This window comes from Ustilaginoidea virens, chromosome 3, assembly GCF_000687475.1.
Source record: "Ustilaginoidea virens chromosome 3, complete sequence".
In the NCBI taxonomy this organism is placed as follows: Eukaryota; Fungi; Ascomycota; class Sordariomycetes; order Hypocreales; family Clavicipitaceae; genus Ustilaginoidea; species Ustilaginoidea virens.
This window is the reverse complement of record NC_057318.1, coordinates 670,903-690,126: the sequence shown is the minus strand read 5'-3', so window position 1 is coordinate 690,126 and position 19,224 is coordinate 670,903. Positions and strand designations below refer to the sequence as shown.

General features: G+C 55.6%; 6 protein-coding genes across 6 annotated transcripts; 3 read left to right on the top strand and 3 right to left on the bottom strand.

The window, feature by feature from the left end:
- Positions 1-398: 398 nt before the first annotated feature.
- UV8b_03447 (uncharacterized protein) lies at positions 399-2,096 on the top strand (the record flags this gene model as incomplete). Its single annotated transcript, XM_043140945.1, has 6 exons — positions 399-617; positions 746-785; positions 879-1,102; positions 1,191-1,438; positions 1,548-1,678; positions 1,741-2,096. The coding sequence occupies 6 exons, from the start codon at positions 399-401 to the stop codon at positions 2,094-2,096; spliced, it is 1,218 nt and encodes a 405-aa protein (XP_042996879.1).
- A 2,844-nt stretch (positions 2,097-4,940) lies between these two features.
- Positions 4,941-5,462, bottom strand: UV8b_03446 (uncharacterized protein; the record flags this gene model as incomplete). Its single annotated transcript, XM_043140944.1, has 1 exon — positions 4,941-5,462. The coding sequence occupies one exon, from the start codon at positions 5,460-5,462 to the stop codon at positions 4,941-4,943; it is 522 nt and encodes a 173-aa protein (XP_042996878.1).
- A 780-nt stretch (positions 5,463-6,242) lies between these two features.
- UV8b_03445 (uncharacterized protein) lies at positions 6,243-7,238 on the top strand (the record flags this gene model as incomplete). Its single annotated transcript, XM_043140943.1, has 3 exons — positions 6,243-6,290; positions 6,353-6,487; positions 6,960-7,238. The coding sequence occupies 3 exons, from the start codon at positions 6,243-6,245 to the stop codon at positions 7,236-7,238; spliced, it is 462 nt and encodes a 153-aa protein (XP_042996877.1).
- A 379-nt stretch (positions 7,239-7,617) lies between these two features.
- Positions 7,618-10,948, bottom strand: UV8b_03444 (uncharacterized protein; the record flags this gene model as incomplete). Its single annotated transcript, XM_043140942.1, has 4 exons — positions 7,618-9,623; positions 9,698-10,086; positions 10,148-10,305; positions 10,868-10,948. The coding sequence occupies 4 exons, from the start codon at positions 10,946-10,948 to the stop codon at positions 7,618-7,620; spliced, it is 2,634 nt and encodes an 877-aa protein (XP_042996876.1).
- Positions 10,949-14,699: 3,751 nt separating this feature from the next.
- On the top strand, positions 14,700-15,233 carry UV8b_03443 (uncharacterized protein; the record flags this gene model as incomplete). The annotated part of the gene is made up of 1 exon (XM_043140941.1): positions 14,700-15,233. One exon carries the CDS (start codon positions 14,700-14,702, stop codon positions 15,231-15,233), a length of 534 nt encoding a protein of 177 aa, XP_042996875.1.
- An 877-nt stretch (positions 15,234-16,110) lies between these two features.
- Positions 16,111-17,712, bottom strand: UV8b_03442 (uncharacterized protein; the record flags this gene model as incomplete). The annotated part of the gene is made up of 3 exons (XM_043140940.1): positions 16,111-17,207; positions 17,270-17,574; positions 17,654-17,712. 3 exons carry the CDS (start codon positions 17,710-17,712, stop codon positions 16,111-16,113), a joined length of 1,461 nt encoding a protein of 486 aa, XP_042996874.1.
- Positions 17,713-19,224: the final 1,512 nt, after the last annotated feature.

Below are 19,224 nucleotides of genomic sequence, written 5' to 3'. Positions count from 1 at the left end.
TCTCGCCGGGTTTCGATATGGGCGAGCTGCCGCCCGGCACATATTAAAGCTCGGGGTGGCCTCGAGTCGAAGCTTTCCCCGCCCGCCTCCCCCTTCTCCCTCTCCCCCGGTTCCCCTGCCGGCTCGCTCGTTCTTCCTCGTCCACCCCCCCCCGAGGAGCCAGTCGCGCGGCCTTGCTTCCGACCCTGACGCTCTTGCCACGGACGACACGACGATACCCCAAGATCGCCACCTCGACGACCCGGCGGCAACTTACACGGCGGGCAAAACAGACGGACCGCCCTCCTCGCTTGCTTCTGCGCCTCGACCCGACGACGACGTTCTGCTCGATCAACCTCTCTCTTCTTTGCATTTTATTTCATTTCATCTTTTTTCTTTCAGCCCGGTTGCTGGACAGCATGGACAAGGCGGACATGGCGAACCAGCCGCGGCAGTCTATACAGATAGTCGGCCCGGGGCCGGGCGTCGACCTCTCCGCGGACCAGGGCCCCAACATCATCGCCACGGGCATGGTGCTGTGGGCGGTGGCCGTTGTCGTCGTCATGCTGCGCGTCTACTGCCGGAGATTGCAAAAGGCCAAGCTGTGGCTGGACGACTATCTGATCCTGGCGGCCGTGGTACGTCGATCGCCCTGCGCTGCCTGCCGTATCTTTTCGTTTTTCGTTTTTCTTGTTTTTTTTTTTCTTGGAGAAGAACTTGCTTCTTCGCTCTTCTTCATCCCAGCCAACACTAACACCCCAGACAGGTCATGACCACGATTGAAGTCTTTATCCTCAGCTTATACCGTACGTCACAAAAACAAGCCCGCAGCACGACACGGGTTTCATCTTTATTCCTTTTTTTTGTCTTGGGCTAACGTGTACGCTCCCCCGCTGCAGCTACCAGGCATGGGTTCGGAAAGCACATCTGGGTCGCGCCGCTCGACTCGGCCAGCGTCTTCCTCAAGTCCCTGTTCGTGTCGGAGCTCTTTTACTTTCTGGCCTTGTCCCTGGTGAAATGGTCCATCCTGGCCTTTTACTGGCGCACCTTTGGCATCCAAAAGTCTGCGCGGGTGCTCATCTGGATCATTGCTGCCATGGTTCTGTCGTGGTGCGTCGCCATGGTACGTGTCCCCCCCCCCCCAACCCCCCTTCGAAAGGCCAAGCTTGGCGAAATCATGGCTAACGCGAAAGGCCCCCCCCCCCCCTCAGACGCTCGTCACCATATTCCAGTGCAAGCCCATCTACGCCTACTGGCAGCGGTACGACCTCCTCAACCCCCTGGAGCGCAAGTCGTACAGCTGCCCCATCGACGACAAGCAGTTCTGGTACGGAAACGCCATCCCGACCATCATCACCGACGTCTTCATGCTCCTCATGCCCATCCCCTTCATCTCCAAGCTCCACCTTCGCATGGGGCAAAAGATCGGGCTGGTGGGGCTGTTTTCCCTGGGAATCTTGTAAGTGCACACAACCCCCCCCGATTAGTAAACCCCCCGTCGGTGCCGGGAACGAAACCTGCTGGCCACGCGCGCGAACAAAGCTGACCGTCGGGTTGCGTGGGCCCAGCGTCACCATCACCTCCGTCATCCGACTGGCGTACATCATCGGCGCGGACCTGACGAGCACGGACGTGACGTGGAATCTCGTCACCATTGTCGTGTGGTCGCTTGTCGAGCCCAACGTCATGATTGTCTGCGGTATGTTGTCCCGAGCTGCGTGAGCGAAAAAGCAGGCCGCTGACCCTCGGCCGCCGCAACAGCCTGCCTGCCGTTCCTGAGACCCCTCATGATGAAGTGCGCCTCGAGGAGTCGCACGCAGATCTCCAACACCAAGATCTCCAACCCCATCGGGACCAACTCGTCGGCGGCGGACCGCGTCCCGTCCTTGGCCTCGAAACCGGCCGGCCACCCCGAAAAGTACGCCCCCAAGGAGCGCGGCCTCTTCAAGCGGACCAGCGTTGTCGACATCAGGGCCGGCGCCAAGGGGCAGGAGGCGCAGGCGGGCGACGATCGCCAGTCGGCGGAGAACTCGTCCCTCGAGGAGGGCATCATCATCACCACGGACATTCGGCTGTCGCGCGAGCAGAGGGATCGTTACTGGGACGACGTGGCGTGATTTTCCCGCCGTACTTGTTGTTGCTGTTGTTGTTATTATTGTTATTGTTGTTGTTGTTTGTTGTTGTTGTTGTTGTTGTTGTTGTTGTTGTTGTTGTTGTTGTTGTTGTTGTTGTTGTTGTTGTTGCTGGTTGTTTTTCTTCCCCAGTCCCGTGATGTTGGTGTCGCTTGGCACGACACTTTTGGCATGGGGGGTCAGCTTGCACAGCCTGCTTCCCGTCTGTATATACCCGGGCGTTACTCCGTACTTAATCCTCCGTTCCCCCCTCCCCCGGCGGGCGCGCCGCCAATCAGGACTGGATTCTGGGCATGGATCGCGCGCGGGGGGGGGGGGGGGTGTTGTGTATATTCGCTCTACTGGATAGACTAGCAGTGCTGCCGCGATGCTGCCGCCGTTTTCTACGTGTAATTCACCTGACGTCTTGTGCCTCTTTCTCACGTCTTGGGCTATCGGCTCGGTATGCCGGGGTTTTATGCCTGCTCGTTGGGCCGCAGGGCGCAGGCATGTGATTCACCATGTCCTGTCACGACGCGCGAGCAAGCGCCTCGCGCAAAACAACCCACCCTCCAAGCATGTCATCCACGCCGGCCGCATTGAACACACGTCGCTGCTGCTGTGTTCGCAGCGTAACGCGCCGCATGAGACCGTCACGGCAGTGTCGACTTGGGCACCGGCCCTTGCGTCTTCTTCAATGATCGAGCTAAAAACTGCGGATTGCTGCCAACGTCTACACTTGTGACGAAATGTCCCGTGGTGAGAAGCCTCCCCCGCTCGTGCGACATGACCAGGCCCGGCCCCGCGACTGGGCAGACGCTCCGCGGAATCCCAGCTCCGGCGGTGCTCGCTCGGCTTCATCTCCTACCGTCTCCCCCCTCGTCCCCCCCCCCCCAACCCAGGCGACAAAGCCTTGAGAACCCGAGGCTTCCCTTAGGAGCACCAGACTTTTCCATCTACTATGGTGCAACTATGGCCGTTTTTCAAACAGCGGTGATTCTGCAAAAAAGATTAGAAGCCAGCTCAGCATTCGTTTTCCGCGCCAACGAGGCCCTGCTCCACGTACACGGTCGCAAGTGTGCACTCTATCTGGCAGGGGGCACGCTCCATATAAACCGCTGTTAGGATCGACCGGGACGAGACACTGTTGCAGCGACGTTAGTCCCGGAAGCGGAGTGTCGGCGCGACAGAAAGGGGGCAAAGGGGGGGGGGGGGTCATTGTACCCGACCATCGCCGGTAGGAATGAGCCCCGCGGCGGCGAGGGAGGCGGCGAGGACGGCGGCAAAGGCGGGCAGCTTCATGGTGGACGGTTCGGAGGGCAAGGTAGCTGGGATGCGGCGCGAGAGACTGGTGGCCAAGCGAGGATATATGGCGTGCAAAGTGCCGGGTGGGGTAGAGGGTTTGGCAAGGGCAGATGCGAAGGTTGTGTGTGGTTGGCGATGGGGTGGTGGGAGCGTTGGACGGACGATTGCGGGTGATTAAATACACGGACGGGCTGGGCTGCCTCGGGCGGTCGGATATGGTGCTGGCTGTCGTGAGGGGGATTGCCTCGTCAGCCGAGCGGTTGAAAACGACTCGGCGGTTCTTTTGCTGCAACGCCGACTGACGAGCACGAGCACGAGCGTGGAGCTCAACAGGGCAGCATCAGAGTTGTCGGCACCCGTCGATCAGCGGCATTTACAGGGAAATCACCATCAAGAGCGAAGCCGTATCAAAGTCCAGATCTGAAAAAGACCCAGGAAAACAGCTTCGTCTCTAGGCCGACTCATGCGCTCGTCTGCCAACAAATGATTCGATTGGTACACTTGGACAGACTCCGTCCAGGCTGCTGCGTGTTATGCATGGCCGGTCAGCTGGCGGGAGTGCAAAATGGATTCGTAAGTCCCGGGCTGGAATCTTTCGAGGGCTGCGGGGTTTATGCGAGCCCGGTTCTGGTATCTGCAGACACGGCTCGGAAATGTAAATGCTGTACTGGACGGCGCCCTCGGTCAGGGGTGGACGGGGTCGGAACGTTCCCCTGTCGCTTACAAGTAGTTCTCGGAGCTGAGCCGGAGACTAAAGGTCGTTGATAGCCGACCGAGATCCCATCGTTTATCGATTGCCGCATCCAGGCTGCCTGGCAGGTCGTCGGTGGTGATTGGTACATAGGCCGGCGGCAGCCCTGGGCCGGCCACAGTTACGGACCGGCCGCACGCCGCCTCTCGTGTCATTGGCCGACGGCTAAGCCAGGAAAAGCGGTGCTGTTGCATGCCATTGGCTGCCGCTGAGCTGCATGTTTCCCGATCGAGCAACCCTAGATACGCCGGTGCCGACCGACTGCCGACGGGAAGCCGCGCACCACGTCAGACGCACTACGCGGCGCCCGGGGATACCCTTCACCAGCACACGACTCAGGAGCCGGGCGCAACGTTGCAAGCCATCCGACGCTGCCGGGTTTCGGTTCGACGTTGCTCCCCGCCGCTTCGCTTGCGCTGCAACCTAGCCGAGTCCCCAGGGCCGCCCGCAGCGGCGGCTAGACGAAGCCGCATTATCAAACGATTCATGGTGGCCCGTGACGAAGCAGCAGGATCAGGGGTTTTTTTTTTTTTTTTATTCGCGCACGTTTGTCGTCGGAGTGCGGTAATGGAAGCGGATCGACTGTTCGCCTGCCTGGCGCAGTCACCGGGCCGGACAACGTCTGCCGGATGGTCTGTCAAAGCCTTGATTTGTAGCGGGTTTTCCCTTTGGAGTCCCCGAGGTCATGGCGCCGTCGGCAAACTCGTTCCGGAAGCTCGATTTGCAATGGTGTTCCTTGAAGACCCGTGTGTGCGGTGCAGCCGTGATTCCCAGCCCTCCTCGTACAACCCCGATTACGCCAATTCGACCCCGGCCGGTGCACTCGCAATCGGAGACATGTTCTCTTTACCATCTAGGGTGGGCGTCGCTGGACGCAAAGGAAACGCTAGAAGCAGATGGGAGGTAAGGTCGCGATACTGTCGGCTTGTTGAGGATCGCTCAGAGGAAGGGGAAGTGCTCCTGGCAAAGGGAAGCGGCTCAAACGATGCTTCAGCGAGGCTGAGGGAGCCCAGGGTGCTGATGCTGATGCTTGCAGAGGTGGGATAGAAGAGGAACCTGTCCTGTTCTCGGGGCTGCCGTCGCCGTCTGGAGCCTTCGCGATGCCAAGGCAGCTCGGGCGTCCCGGACGCGTCAGAACGAGCAGACAGGGTTCGTTCGTGGGCGTTGCAGTACGGGAGCAGAGAAGCCTCGGCCAAGCCGTGATGGAGCCCGCATGCCGGCTGCATTGCTGGCTCTTGCTCCCGAAGCCGTGCAGCGCTGGCCAGTCGGCGGCAGCTCATCTGCTGGCCGGCGCAGACGCCGCATGTTCCACGCATCGCGGAGCGTCAGCAGCAGCCCGTAGCAGGCGACCCTGTGGAACGAGGTCTTGGCCCCACTTCCTCGCAAGTCCCGCTCGAGGCTGTGGTTGCCGAAAAAAAATGGGCAAGTTGTGGCGATGCGGTGAACAAGGAAAATCCAGAGCTCGGTTTCCATCGGCGTCGACCGGGCCTCTGCGTGACGACCGTGGAAAACGCCCGAGTCTGCAAGGTAGCGGTTCCGGATCCAATGGGGAAAACGGGAGGGGGCGCGGGATGGTGCCGCGGGTGGGAAAGGAGGACGCGAAGCTTGACTGACGATGGCCAAGTTTGCGCCGGGGGCTGCGCATCACGTGCGGTGGAGCGAAGCGCAGCCAATCGCAGCGCGTTGCAAGTGCGCACCCGCCCCGGCGGCCCGCCAGGTGCCGCGGTTCCGAAAGGCCAACATCTCCGTGCAGTGCAGCCATTCGTCGCCCCCTTTCAGCCATGCCGCGGCCGGCTGCTATGTAGCGTCAAATGTCAAATGGACATGGATTTATCCATCGTCAATCACGGCTTGCGCCAGTGTCCCAGGGGCGGCGCCATCGCCCAGAAGCAGGTCCCCAGCCCGAGCGTATGCACCGTGCGCCAACACCCAAGCACCATAAATACATACATGCGACCCCGCCCAGGGACCGAACCGAACCAACATCAACCCATCAACCTCCAACCTCCAACCTCCAACCAACAACCAACAACCAACAACCAACAACCAACAACCAACGACACAGCTGACACGACGCGCACCTCGTCCATCCCGAAATGGCGCTTCCCGGCATCGACTTTTCCCAAAACCTCTCCCTGTTCACTGTCCGTCACCGCCACCGCCACCGCCGCCGCCGCGCCCGTCGGCAAGCCCTAACAGCCGCTAGGTCCCCGTCGCTTTCGCGCTATGCATCCTCCCGCACGTGTACGCCGTCTGGCTGGTCGGCATGAGCGCCTACGACAACGCCAACCCGCGGCAGTACCGCGACATGCTGGCCAGAGACACGAGCATTGACAAGGAGGTGCGTGGTGTGTGAGCTGTTGAAATCGTTGCTGTTGTGTTGCCGTCTGTTGCCGTCTGTTGCCGTCTGTCACCATGCGTTATCGCCTGTTGTCATCTGCTGTCGTCTGTTATCGTATGTCGTTGTCTGTTCTTGCCAGTTATCATCTGTCGTCTGTTATCATCTGTCGTCTGTTATCATCTGTTGCCGTCTGTTATCATCTGTTGCCGTCTGTTATCATCTGTTGCCGTCTGTTATCATCTGTTGCCGTCTGTTATCATCTGTTGCCGTCTGTTATCATCTGTTGCCGTCTGTTATCATCTGTTGCCGTCTGTTATTTTCTGTTGCCGTCTCTTGTCATCTGTCATCATCTATCGTCGTCTGTTATTTTCTGTCGTCGTCTCTTGTCATCTGTCATCATCCATCGTCGTCTGTTATTTTCTGTCGTCGTCTCTTGTCATCCGTCATCATCCGCTAGCTAACCCCCCCCCAGCGCAAGCTCCGCATCCTCCGCGCCGAAGCCGCCTCCCTCAACGGCCTCGAGACCATCGGCCTGTTCGCCGCCTCCGTCCTCGCCGGCAACTACGCCGCCCTCGACGCCGCCACCCTCAACCACCTGTCCTTCGGGTACCTGCTCCTGCGGGCCGCCTACACCCTGACCTACGTGCTCGTCCGCAACAGGCGCTACTCGGTGCTGCGCACGGCCATCTGGCAGCTCGCCAGCGTCTACATGGCCTGCTTCTGGGTCAAGGCGGGCTTAAAGCTCATGTGAGCGGGTGTGATTGAAGGTGAGTGGGCGCAAGTGGCGGCCATCAAGTGCACGTGCGGCAGTCACGAACCGGAGCCGTCACCAACCCAGGCGCTTGAGTCTAGATATTCTACGCGGCCGCTTCACTACCTGCTGCTCTCTCTTTTTTTTTAAAAAAAAATAAGATAAAATAAAATAAAAAAAGTTACAAAAAAAAACTATACGTACAGAATAAATGCTACTGAAAGTCTCATGTCCATGTCCATGTCCATGTCCATGTCCATTTTATACTTGCACCCAGTTCCATCGGTACACACACACACCGTGGACGTTTCTTTTTTCCCCTCGACACTTGGCTTTATTTCACAGTTTCCTTGTCATCATGCTCCGCCCACTCCTTATCTCAGCCCAGCGTGGCACTCAGTGGCAGGTTACGTGAGCTGCTGCCGACCCACACCGTCTTGGGAGCCTCGGTGACCACCCAGTTCTGGGAAACAGTGTCCCAGTTGCTGATTTCACGGCGCGTGAGCTCATGTCGAAAGGTGACGCTCTGCCCGGGAGCAATGCGCTCTATGCGGTCGAACCCGCGCAGAACACGGACAGGCTCCTTCTCGCCGCCGAGGCTGACGTACAGCTGGGCAACCTCGTCGCTCGTGGCATCGCCGGTATTGGTTATGGTGGCAGTAACCGTGTACATGACATCCCACAGCCCCGGGTGGCCGCCAGGCTCGCCGGATGAGGGGAGCTTGGGCTGCGGGGAGCCGTCTGTTGCGCCGGGTGGGAGGAATTGCTCGGCCGTCTGCCCGTAGTCGGCATCTCCCGAGGCTTGCTTGCCAGAAGTGGTGGGGTAAAGCCACGGATAGATAAATGTATCAATGTGGCGGATGAAGGAAGGGTACGCGTAGTCGCCCAGGTTCGTGCTAAAGTTGCCAAACGTAGGGGCGCGCGACGTCCTGCCTCGGGGCGGGGACATGAGGCCGACATTGTGCTTCACCACATTGAGGTTCGAGTACTTGAAAGTCGTCCAAGACAGACCGTGCCCAAACTCGTAGATGGGGGCTCCCGGGGACTTGCCGGGGGCAACCTTGTCAAAGTGCCGGTAGTCGATAAAGGGGCCCTCCTCAAAGTCCTGCTGAGGTGCGCCGTTGCCGTTGTTGGGCTGGTACATGACGTCGGTGCCGTAGCTCTCGACCGTCGGGCCCCAGGTGAAGGGCGTCCGGCCAGGGCTGGTCTTGCCGTAGAGGACGTCGGTGATGGAGTTGCCGGATTCCTGCCCAGGGAGGCCGGCCCAAACAATGGCGGTGACGTTGGGGTTCTGGTACCAGTCAGTCACCAGCACGGGACCGACGCTGTGGATGACGACAATGGTGTTGGCGCAGTAGGAAGAGACGTTCTTGATCAAATCGTCCCCGTTCCTCCACAGAGTAAGGTTGTTGCGGTCGCCTTGATTGCCGTCGACGCTGATGTAGCCCTCGCCGCTGTTGGCGTTGACAAAGACGACCGAGGTAACGTTGGCCTGGGAAACGACGGACCTGGCTGCGTCCCATTCGTAGTTGCTGAGAACACTCTCGTATCGGGAGCCATCTTGGACGGCCTGGCGCTGAAGGGCGCTGTCGGGAGTGATGAGGTACGGGAACTGTGACGTGCCGGAACCCCAGAGCATGGCCAGGGTGCCATTGTCGCAGCCACGGTCGGCGCAGCCGTTGGGGCCCTGGGGGTTCTGGCCAGCGTCCTCGCCAATGACTGCGAGGAACTTGGGTGTCTTGAGGGGCAACACCCCATCGTTCTTGAGAATCACGGTGCCTTTGGCGGCTGACTCTCGAATGTGCGCAGCGTGCTTGTCACGGACGTCTACTTGAAAGTTGATGTGCTCCCAGTTGTCCTTGGCCATGGCTTGGCGATATCCGTACGTGTCTCGGGTCCATGAGCTGAAGCTGGTCGGGACCTGCTTGCCAGGCGTGTTTCCGACCTTGAACCACGCGGCCATGACACGCATGGCCATGTCATCGATGCGGTAGGCGGGGACGGTTCCGTTGATGACGGCCAGAGTCAGGTTTCCTCCCCAGAAGCTGTGCCCGGACCCAAAGACGGTGTCTCCGGGCATGCTCATGTCGAGGCCGGCGACCGCAGTGGCGGCCCCCGCGTGCTGGGCCTGCCAGTCGCTCATGATGAAGCCCTGGAAGCCCATCTCATCCTTGAGAATGCCGTTGAGGAGTTTTGAGTTTTGGCAACCGTACGAATTATTGATCTGGTTGTAGGAACACATTATGGAGCCAACTCCAGCCCTGATGGCGTCGGCAAACGGCCAAGCGTACACTTCATGCAAGGTCTTGTCGTCAATGTTGGACGAGATGGATTCGGAGATGTTGAAGCCATACGACTGCGCTTCTCCAGCCTGTCTGAAGTGCTCTGCAATCGAATCTTGTCAGCTTCGGCTCCGAGGGGCAAGAATTGTTTCTTCCGGACTTTTGCTCTAGACTTGCCTTGCTCGTTGGCGATGAAATGCTTGGCGCAGGCGACAACTCCCGCCTCTTGGATGCCAATGACCGTGTTGGCCAGACCCCTGCCTTGGAGATAAGGGTCGGTGCCGAAGCCTTCAGGATTGCGCCCGCCGGTTGGGGCGCGGCCAAGAGGACCGCTGACAGGGCCCAGGGTGACATCAACGCCCTTGGCCTTGTTTTCGGCGCCCATGGCCTTTCCCCGATCTCTCCAGAGCGCTTCGGACCACGTCGCGCCGGCGGTGATTCCAGCAGGGAAGGCACTGTTGTAATCCGAGAGACGAATACCCAACGGCCCATCCTGCAAGCAGAGGGATCGAAGGCCAAGCCGAGGAACAGCTCCAACGTTGCCGAGGCAGTTATCGCCCATCCACCTAAGCAGAGATGTATAAGCTGGGCGCGCCCTTTCCATTCGCACACATCCAAGTCACTAACCCGATGCCAGTGGTCAAGTTGACCTTTTCAATGAGGGTCATTTGTGACACAAAGGCTCTCGCCTTGGCATATGCCTCTTGCCATCCAGGAGCATCGGGATTCATCCATGGTGATGGGTAATGAGGAGGGGAGTGTGACGAGTGGTTTCGGACTTGGAACTGCAGCGGAATCTGGGTGTCAGCAAGCTTGAAAGGGAAGCGATTGGGATCAATGGCCAAGGCCGTAGACGCAGCGCCCAAAGCTCCAGCCAACGCTCCAGAGAGCATCATGGCGACTCTCTGTTGCGACGCGGGTGGGGTTCGCCAGAAGCCAACACCTGCAACTTATTTTGGGCCGAGTGTGTAGAATCTCGGGATCTGACGGCAAGGCTTGCTGGCGCGGTGAGGCTTCCACGTTCCATCTGGAGCGAGGTCCCACCTAACATCCAGTCCAAGTCTGGGAAAAAAACTGACCCCACCCGGTCTCTCAGCCATTAAGGGGCGAAAAAGAAAGAAGGCGCAAACGGAAAGAGGAAACGCAAAAGAATCACAAACAACCAAAAAGAAGGAGAAAAAAAATAAATAAAATAAAAAGGAGCATCGAAAAGAAAAAACCAACGAATGCAACCAGGCGTGTTTGATGTTGCCTTTCATATAACTGGCACGAAATTGGCAAACAGCTTCCCCCCGTGTCCCTGGCACTCGCAATGCTGCCCTTGGGGGCCAATTGAGCATGACTGACCTTGTACGACTGACCAGGTGCCTCGGGAGAGGCATCGACGGCTGTCAGCAAAGCCGCCGCGAGAACCGACAACGGCTTCATGACGGACGCTTGTAAAAAGGCTTGCAATGTCCCAGTCGCTCCTTGGTCGATTCGATCCAAGTGACAGGATACCACAGTCGTGGAGAGGTTGAAAGGACGACGGACCAGCACCGGGTCGAACACAAAGCGTTGAGATGGATACTGGGAGCCAGTCGGCCGGCATGGCCTTATAAAGCGAAAGAAGAAAACCGAGACAAAAGTCTCACTCCTCGCCAGGATGCGGCGAATCTCACAAGCAAGGGCAAGGGGTGACGTGACGGACGGGTGCGTTTGTCATCGCGTCGAGGCAGCTCGAGCTTGCGGTAACGCGGTTGGGGGCGAAAGGGGGGGAGTGAAAGGGGGGGGGGGGGGGGGTGAGGGCAACAACGGTCCCTCGCCTCGCCTCTCTCTGGTTGGTGGCAGCATTTGCTTCTGCGTTTGCCTTTGCGTTGTGTCTCTGTCTGTGTGTGTGTCTGCGTTTGCGTTTGCGTTTGCGCTGGGCCCGTTCGCCGCGAGATACATCATCCCACGATAACTTGCGGCCTGCAGGCGTGGGGGAAGAGTGTGAGGAATGGAGCCATGAAAAACGGAGCCACGAAAATACATTAGCGCCCTCCGTTCTCCGTGCTCCGTACATACATACCAGGTAGGTAATAGGTAGTAGGTTAGGTAGTCGAGAGGCAGGTTGATTGATCAACAAAGGAAGGCTGGACTCGGCCGTGCTAGCCGTGCCCATCCACTCTTTTGACGCAGGGAAGGTGGTGCGGGTGGAGCCGTTTGCCCTGCTCTCGCTCAAGCCTCATGCTAGCTTACTCTGCCGAGTTACGTGGGTACCTACCTGGTAGGTACATAAGTACCTGTTGTACTCCGTAGCCTAGCCTGCTGTGGCGCTTGGGTGGCTCTGAGGGGAAGGTCACCTGCGTCTGTCATTGCGCGACAACTGGCATGCTGGCGGCTAACAATTAAAAGTCTGGGCTTGCTAGGGTCAATGTGCTCCGCTACTACAGACTTTAGGCTCCCCAAGCTTGTAGGCGTACCCCTAATATACCGCAAACCCGGGATTGAATAGTGTTTGTCGCAATACAGGCTCCTTTCCAGATGTATAGTGCCGAGTTCGGAGTATATTGCTCATTCTTCTATCCGTACATCCAGCGAGGGTACAGGTCAACCGACCTGTGTTCCCCCCTTGTCATCCGACCCCCCCATAATAACTTAACTGACCTGACCATTGCTGTGGGCTATACTCTTAATATAATTAGTTTATTAGGGAATAGTGGGTCAGGTCACTTTATATAGAAAGCTATATGGAGAAGTACTTTCTCTGATATTTTACTAGGTTCTTAGGTAGGGGTACCTAGTAAAAGAAATTAAAGAAGTCGCTTTCTTTAGAAAAATATAGGGAGAAGTACTTTCTCTGCTGTTTTATTAGGTTCTTACGTAAGGGTACCTAGTAAGAATATTAAAAGAAGTCACTTTCTATAGAAATATATATATAAAGGTACCTCTTTTTCTATCCCTAGTACCTAGATACTAGGTACCTAGGTACTTCGTAGAAATATAAGAAGTCACTTTATATAGAAAAATATATATAAAGGTACTTTTTCTACGTATAGTACCTAAGGACCTAGGTACCTACCTAATAAAAGAAAGGAAGTCACTTTCGATATAAAAGTCTATATAAAGGTACTTTATCTACTTTTAATATTAGGTTCTTAGGTAGGGATACCTAGTAAAAATATAAGGGAAGTCACTCACTATAGAAAAATATATATAAAGATACTTATAGTCTAGTGGCTACTATAGATTAAGGGATCTACTACTATTTATTAGCGTATCTCTATATTAGGAAAGAGCATTGGTCAGGTCTGTTAAGTTATTATGGGGGGGTCGAATGACTAGGGGGGGGCATAGGTCGGTTGATATGTAGTCTCACATCCAGCGGGACGATCAGGTGTGAGATGGTGGGGCTCTCGGGCTCTGGGGCTCCTTCGCAGCCAACCACACTGGCCAGAAGCCGCTTCTGGCAGCGCTGAGGCCTCAGGCTCGTCCCGGGCCCACTGACCAGTAGGTACCTCTAAATCTCCCCGCTAGCTTGGCCAGAACGCGTGACATGAGGAAGATTGCCTATTGAACGGCTCTCTTATGAAAAGAAGGAATTCTATCACTAGGAGATTTTCGTGGCTCGGCGGCTGACACAAGGAGCGTCCATGTGGTAAAAAAAAAAAAAAAAGTACCGCTTTATGTAAAGAAAATTGCTGGCACCTCTGATAGGGACATGGTCCTTGGACCCGACCATAATTATTCTAGCGTCTGCACCACTTCGCGGCTGATCCTATAGTAGCTGTAAGCGGGGTATAGTATCACATATCGAATGTCGTAGCTTGTATGGTTGCTAGAACCTCTATTAGAACAGAAGTTCACCTGTCCATCCCCCCTCCTCTTGTACATGGACATTGTCCTCGAGGGGATAATTCAACCATCCCCTATAGCTCACTTGCCTGCTGCCGGCCCTCCTGCGGCATTAACACTGCCAAAGGGGCTCCATAGCTGTGGCTTACCATTGAGTGCTCCATTGATGGCATTTCAATGTGTCAGCGCAGCTGCATGCCAAGAAGCGCCTCCGCCGTGGATCGCCCCGTGGATCGCCCCATGGATCGCCCCCGTGACAGCCACGGCAGTCAAGGCGGTCAAGGCAAGCTTTTATTGGATCAATAGCTACACGTGGAAACAATACAAGGCACCATGCAATCACGCCAATCCAGCGCGTTCTCGGAAAACGGGCACACCATCCGGCCGGTTGCTACTCTTGCTGCACCCGTTGGAACCGGACAGTTTCCGTCCCGTCCTGTACCTTGCCTGCGGTACGGAGTGCAATGTCTGGACTCGGGGGGGGCCATCGAAGCACCTGGCTAGGTACCTATCTTGGTGGGTACCTGACCTAGGTGGTGAAGCCGGTCGGGGTTCTCGGGCGGCCAATGAATCGCCGCCAATCGCCCAAGCAATCCCGCACGCGTGTCCGCTTAACGGCACCAGGACATCGCTTGGAACCAGTCGGGAGTTGCGTCGAGTAATCCCGTCGACTTGCTTTCAAGGAAACTTCCCCAGCTATCAAGTTTTAGCCGGGCTTGCATCCAAGCTTACCCACATGGGTCAACGTGCCCCGCGATCTGTCCTCCGGTGTGCAGGAAGGGAGGCGTCTCAACCCCCACTAGTCGAATCACGCCCCGCACGATGGACGCACCCAACGCGGATCGATTCCGAGTCTTCTTTGCGAGGCGGATGGCATCGGGACCAGCAGCTGCGCAGTGCCAGCGAGTCGTGACGCAGTTTGTTTTCCTCAAAAGCAGCAGGCTGGAGACATGGCGAGAAAAAGGTCCGGTCCGGTCCGGTCTGGTCCGGTCCGGTCTGGTCCGGTCTGGTCTGGTCTGGTCTGAGCGAGCAAGCCTTGGCGTTTCACAACAGCAATTACCGCCGGCCGGCCACCAGGGAAGGCGCGATCCCCCTCCCCCCGCCGCTGACGCCAACCACTGCACTACGGAGTACCCAGGCCGAGTCCCGACTAACAGAACGACAACCTTGATCCATGCATCACGGCCAATAGGCCATCCCCATTGTCCCCTTTGCCGTGCGCCTGCACCCTTCCCCTCAAGCTGTTTGCATAGACTGTTCGGGCCGTTTGCGAAGCCATCATCACTCGCCCAACTTTTTTTTTTTTTTTTTTTCGCCGGAACAAAAGTTCTGCGAGTCTCGCCCATGACCGAACCGCCCAGCCATGCAAAGGGACTGGAGCCATGCTTGTTTCCTGCGGATTTCAGCTCATGCCATTCCCTCCGGCGTTGCTCCTGCCCCATTTCCCTGCTCCAACCAAGCCAAGACTCCCAAGTGCTGCACCGCATGCTGCACCGCATGCTGCGGCAGACTGCCCCCGCCGGACCGCAAATCAAATGGCCTCAGGGACCCATCAGCCATGACCATCCCACCAGACGCTCTCTGCCAAGGGAACTGCAGAAAGAAAGGCCGCGTCTCGCCCGACGACATGTTTCTCTCCAGCCTGCACCTCGACAGCCCCCGCGATATGCGCATCATCCCTCCGACGTCTTCCGGCCCATCGCATTCCTCCGATCCCGACACCACCAAACTACCCTCGACTAGTCCATGTCGAAAAAAGCGCCGCAGAAGTCATCGTGATACGATGCTCCCGTCGGACAATTGCCTCAAAGCTTTGCGTGACCATGCCTGCATCGACTGTCTCTTGGAGGGCGCTTTCTCTCCGCTCTTCTCGTGGACATGGTGTCCTGTTCCATAGGCCCATCTTGGCATCGTGATTCGCACAGGCAGCAGCACCGTCTTCCGCTGCTCCTTGGATGAATGCAGAGTGATGTCATCTTCATTCCCAAGAATAGGGCGGACCGGCTGCCTCTGGCCTCCTCTCATAGTGTGCTATTCGGTTCACGTGTCAAACTGACGATTGCCACACACTTTGCATCATCGTTCAATAACTTGGAATGTGTGATTCCAGCTGCTGTTCGCCCTGATGCCACCATGGAATTAGCAGCCAAGGCTTGCCTCGCAGTGGAAAATTTACCATAGACTTTGCGGCATATGCGCCGGGTGAGAGCGCGAGTTCTATTCACCAAGGCAATTTCGGTATCCTGTGGTAAGGAGCACAACAGAGGTTACTGAGCTGGGGCTTGCGCAGACATTCAAGACTGCCTTGCCGAGTAGTGGCAAAGATTAGTAGTTAAGGAAAACGACAAGTCAGAGTCGTGCGTTTGTAGCACCGAGCTTCTAATGCTGGCATGGATAATTTCAGATTGGAAAGAGGGATACGTACTAGCTCTGTTCATTTCCCATCTCAACTCTCGAGACAGCGGCTCAGTCCTCGGCAGATGCAAATGGTTTGGTACGAAAAGAGCTTGCTGCATTACTTCCGGCCAGGGGCCTGTAGTTTAATGATGCCCAACTGCACCCTCCCTGTCTATCTAATGAGCTGAATTATTCCGTCTCTAAAGGATCAAATTACACGGTGCTGAGATTTCCGAGTCATGGAAGACCCAATTTCTCAGCTTACAGCTTTGGGGCTACCGGCGGATTTCCTTGATGATGCTGCAGCGCAGCCCTCCCCACCGGGCCCTTATTCACTTGACTGTATGGAGTAGCTGCCGGTCCTTTTCGCTGATTGTCTAGTAGATCCCTGGGATGATTCTCCATCGGACAATCCGCTTGTACTTTTCCCAGTCCTCACCATACTTTCGGTGGCACTTGTCGTCATCGCGTCGATCGCGGTGAATGAGAAGAATGGCAAAGTAGAGAATGTAAAAGTAGGTAATCAGCACGCCCCAGCCTCGAGCGTCGCCTTGGACGACTCGTCGCCCATCTTGCATCATGAAAGAGGCTTCGGTAGCTGCACTGGAGCCGGCAGCCAGGATCTGGTAGCCGGCAAGACCAGTAGGCAAACAATAAGCCCATGACTGAATCCAGTCACCGAAATAGTTGACATGTCGAGCAATGCCCCACCAACCTGTGACGAGAAGCTTGCTGCCAGTCTTGGTTTCCATGTACTTGAGGTGAGCTACCTTTGGGTCCTTTGGGTTGGTGCGGAACGTATTCTTTTGACTGTTGGCAGAACGGAAGATCCAGAAGCCCAGGACGATAAGAGCAACGTTACTGGCAAGTCCAAGGGGCCCGAGGGATACGGGGTGGACAGAGAGGTACCGAGTTTGCAGCGAGTACACGAACGGAACCCACACAAGGTCGCCAAACGCGAGCATCATGCCGAACCCGTCCGTGGTGATGTCCATGGTAGTAAGAATGGCGGGCTCATGCCACCACGAGTCAATAATATACAGGGCTTGAACGGCCGTGATACAGACAATGGTTTCGGTGAGGAAACCAAAGTTTCGGTACTGTTGTGCACACCATGCGCAGTTGAGAATAATCCAGCCCATCATACCAGGACGGAGCTCACACCATTCCTTGAGGTCGATTTCCCCGATCAAGGGAATAGTCACGCGAGGGTTTAGCTCACGTCCGATAAACCAGTCGTAGAGCAGGTTGCCGGAGTGGCCTCCGGCGGCAAGTTCTCGAAGCTCCTTGTTTCCAGGCCTTACGCTAAAGCTGCGGACATATACGAACGTGGCAATCGCGTATGAGATTCCAAGGTTGGCAGTGAGGATCTGGAGGTAGTTCTCGCTAATGAAAACCCATACCGGGAAATCCGCGCCCTGGGCGGCTGTTCCCGCCGCCAGAGCAGCCAATGTAGCAGTGTTGGAGTAAAACGCTGTGAGGCAGTTAGTTGAACCGCGGTGTTGCCGCCGTGATGGCCACAGTCAGTCCACATACTATTGAATTTGTAGGTCAGACGTCCCCCAGAACGAAGAACAGTCCCTTGCACTACGGTTGCGGGCATAATACGGTATAATATCAGATTAAGGAGGTAATATCCCAGCACCGCGCCGGTTACTTTCCAGCTAGCAAGTCCCCAGATTCCATCGCGGGGCCAACCAACCTCGAGCTTGAGCTGGTCGAGAGATAGAGAGCGTGGACTCAGTAGCGAAGGAGCGGGGCATCCCGAAATGTCGTTGCAAGCAAATGTGAAGACGTAGACGAGGAGAGGCATGAAGAACGAAATAAGAAATGCGCCAGGGCTATGTTTCCAGAGCAGGTCAGTACAAAGCTCTCGGTGTTGGCGCAGACTTTGTCAAATCGCAACGCGAGAGGACTCACGGTCCAAAGAACTCGTAACCATGCTCAGCTGGAGCGGTCAGCTTGGATTTGGCCGGCATCGCGAGAGATTGAAAGGATTCGGATGACGCGACTAGCAAAGCAAACCCGGCAAAATTCTCAGCAAGCCACTCCGTACAAGGCCAAAAAGAAGAAGGCGACCTGCTGTTTATGATTGCATTTGCCCATGTGATTCTTAAGCGTCACTTTGGCGAGAAGGAATGGTGACGGGTGGTTGCAATTTTGTCAGAATGCACAGGGAAAATGCGATAATGCTTGATTGAAGGAACCAAGTCCCCTCTAAGAGACTTGTGTTCCCAGCTATTTATAGTGGGATAGGGGGTACCCCTAAGGGCTTACTAATCCAGGGGGAACTCTACACATCCTACCTCGGATATGACAGATATCCACATTACAGACAGCCAATTTCCCTCCGATACACCCCCTCAGGATGTGCTTTCTCAAGGATATCCTGCCATATAGCTAAATTCAGTGCAAAGCAAGATTGTCGGAATCGCTGTCGCAAGGTGCCCAATTGGGCACATTGCGACGGATGTGCCGCGCACACCCGATGCGCACGATGTGGCCACTTTAGCCCCTTTTGCCCCTTTACCCCTGAGCCCGGTAGGGCACGCGGGCAGCCCGGCCCGACTGCGCCGATGCACGTGACAGCGGCACGCACAAAAAGGCCATATCGTATAATTACCCTCTTTTGCTTCCTTTCTTTCCTTTTAGATAGTCAGTCATTAGTAAAGTCAATAAATCCTTTACTTGGTGACCTTACAGTACATAATACCACGCGCGCGACCCTACGTACAACTGGGTACCCCGAGTTTATATCAATACTGATTAGTAGTGATAACCACCACTCATAGGATAATTATATCCCGTAAAGAATAGTGCATTATAGATCAGCAAGATACTAATTACGAAAAGGCAGTCGAGCAATCTCAGCTATACTAACTAGAGGGAGAACAATTTATAACCTCTCCTTCCCCTCATCTATCACGAGGAAGAATAAGATATACTAAATATCACGATCTTTAAAGATACCCTTAGCATCTAGGAAGAACGATTTATAACCCCTTCTTATTCTACCCCTTTCTTTCTTTTACCCTACTACTATAGGTAAAAGCCCTTTCGAATCTTATACTTTTTACAAGAGGGAATCTTACACTCCTTATAACACATCCCCCCCCCCCCCCCTTCAAACCCTCACCTTAATACTATAGCCTCATCATTATTATCATTATAATAACCACAAGAGCTACCTGAGAGGATATAACGGTTTGCCTCACTTTTTAACGACAATTAGATCAACGCGGTAGAGCCTATCGACCCTGATAATGCTACGGATATATAGCTATACAACCGTATTGCCTTCTTTATAGATACCTATAAGGAAAACACCTATCTAGATGATGACCTTTGGGAATAATTCCACGAGGATTATAATAAATGGAATGCAGCCCTATTCGGCCGTATTAATAATTAGGTTTTACGGCATTTCCGTTCAATATTACGGGAATGCGGCGTATATATTAGAGCATTAGGTTCCCTAATAATACCAAACC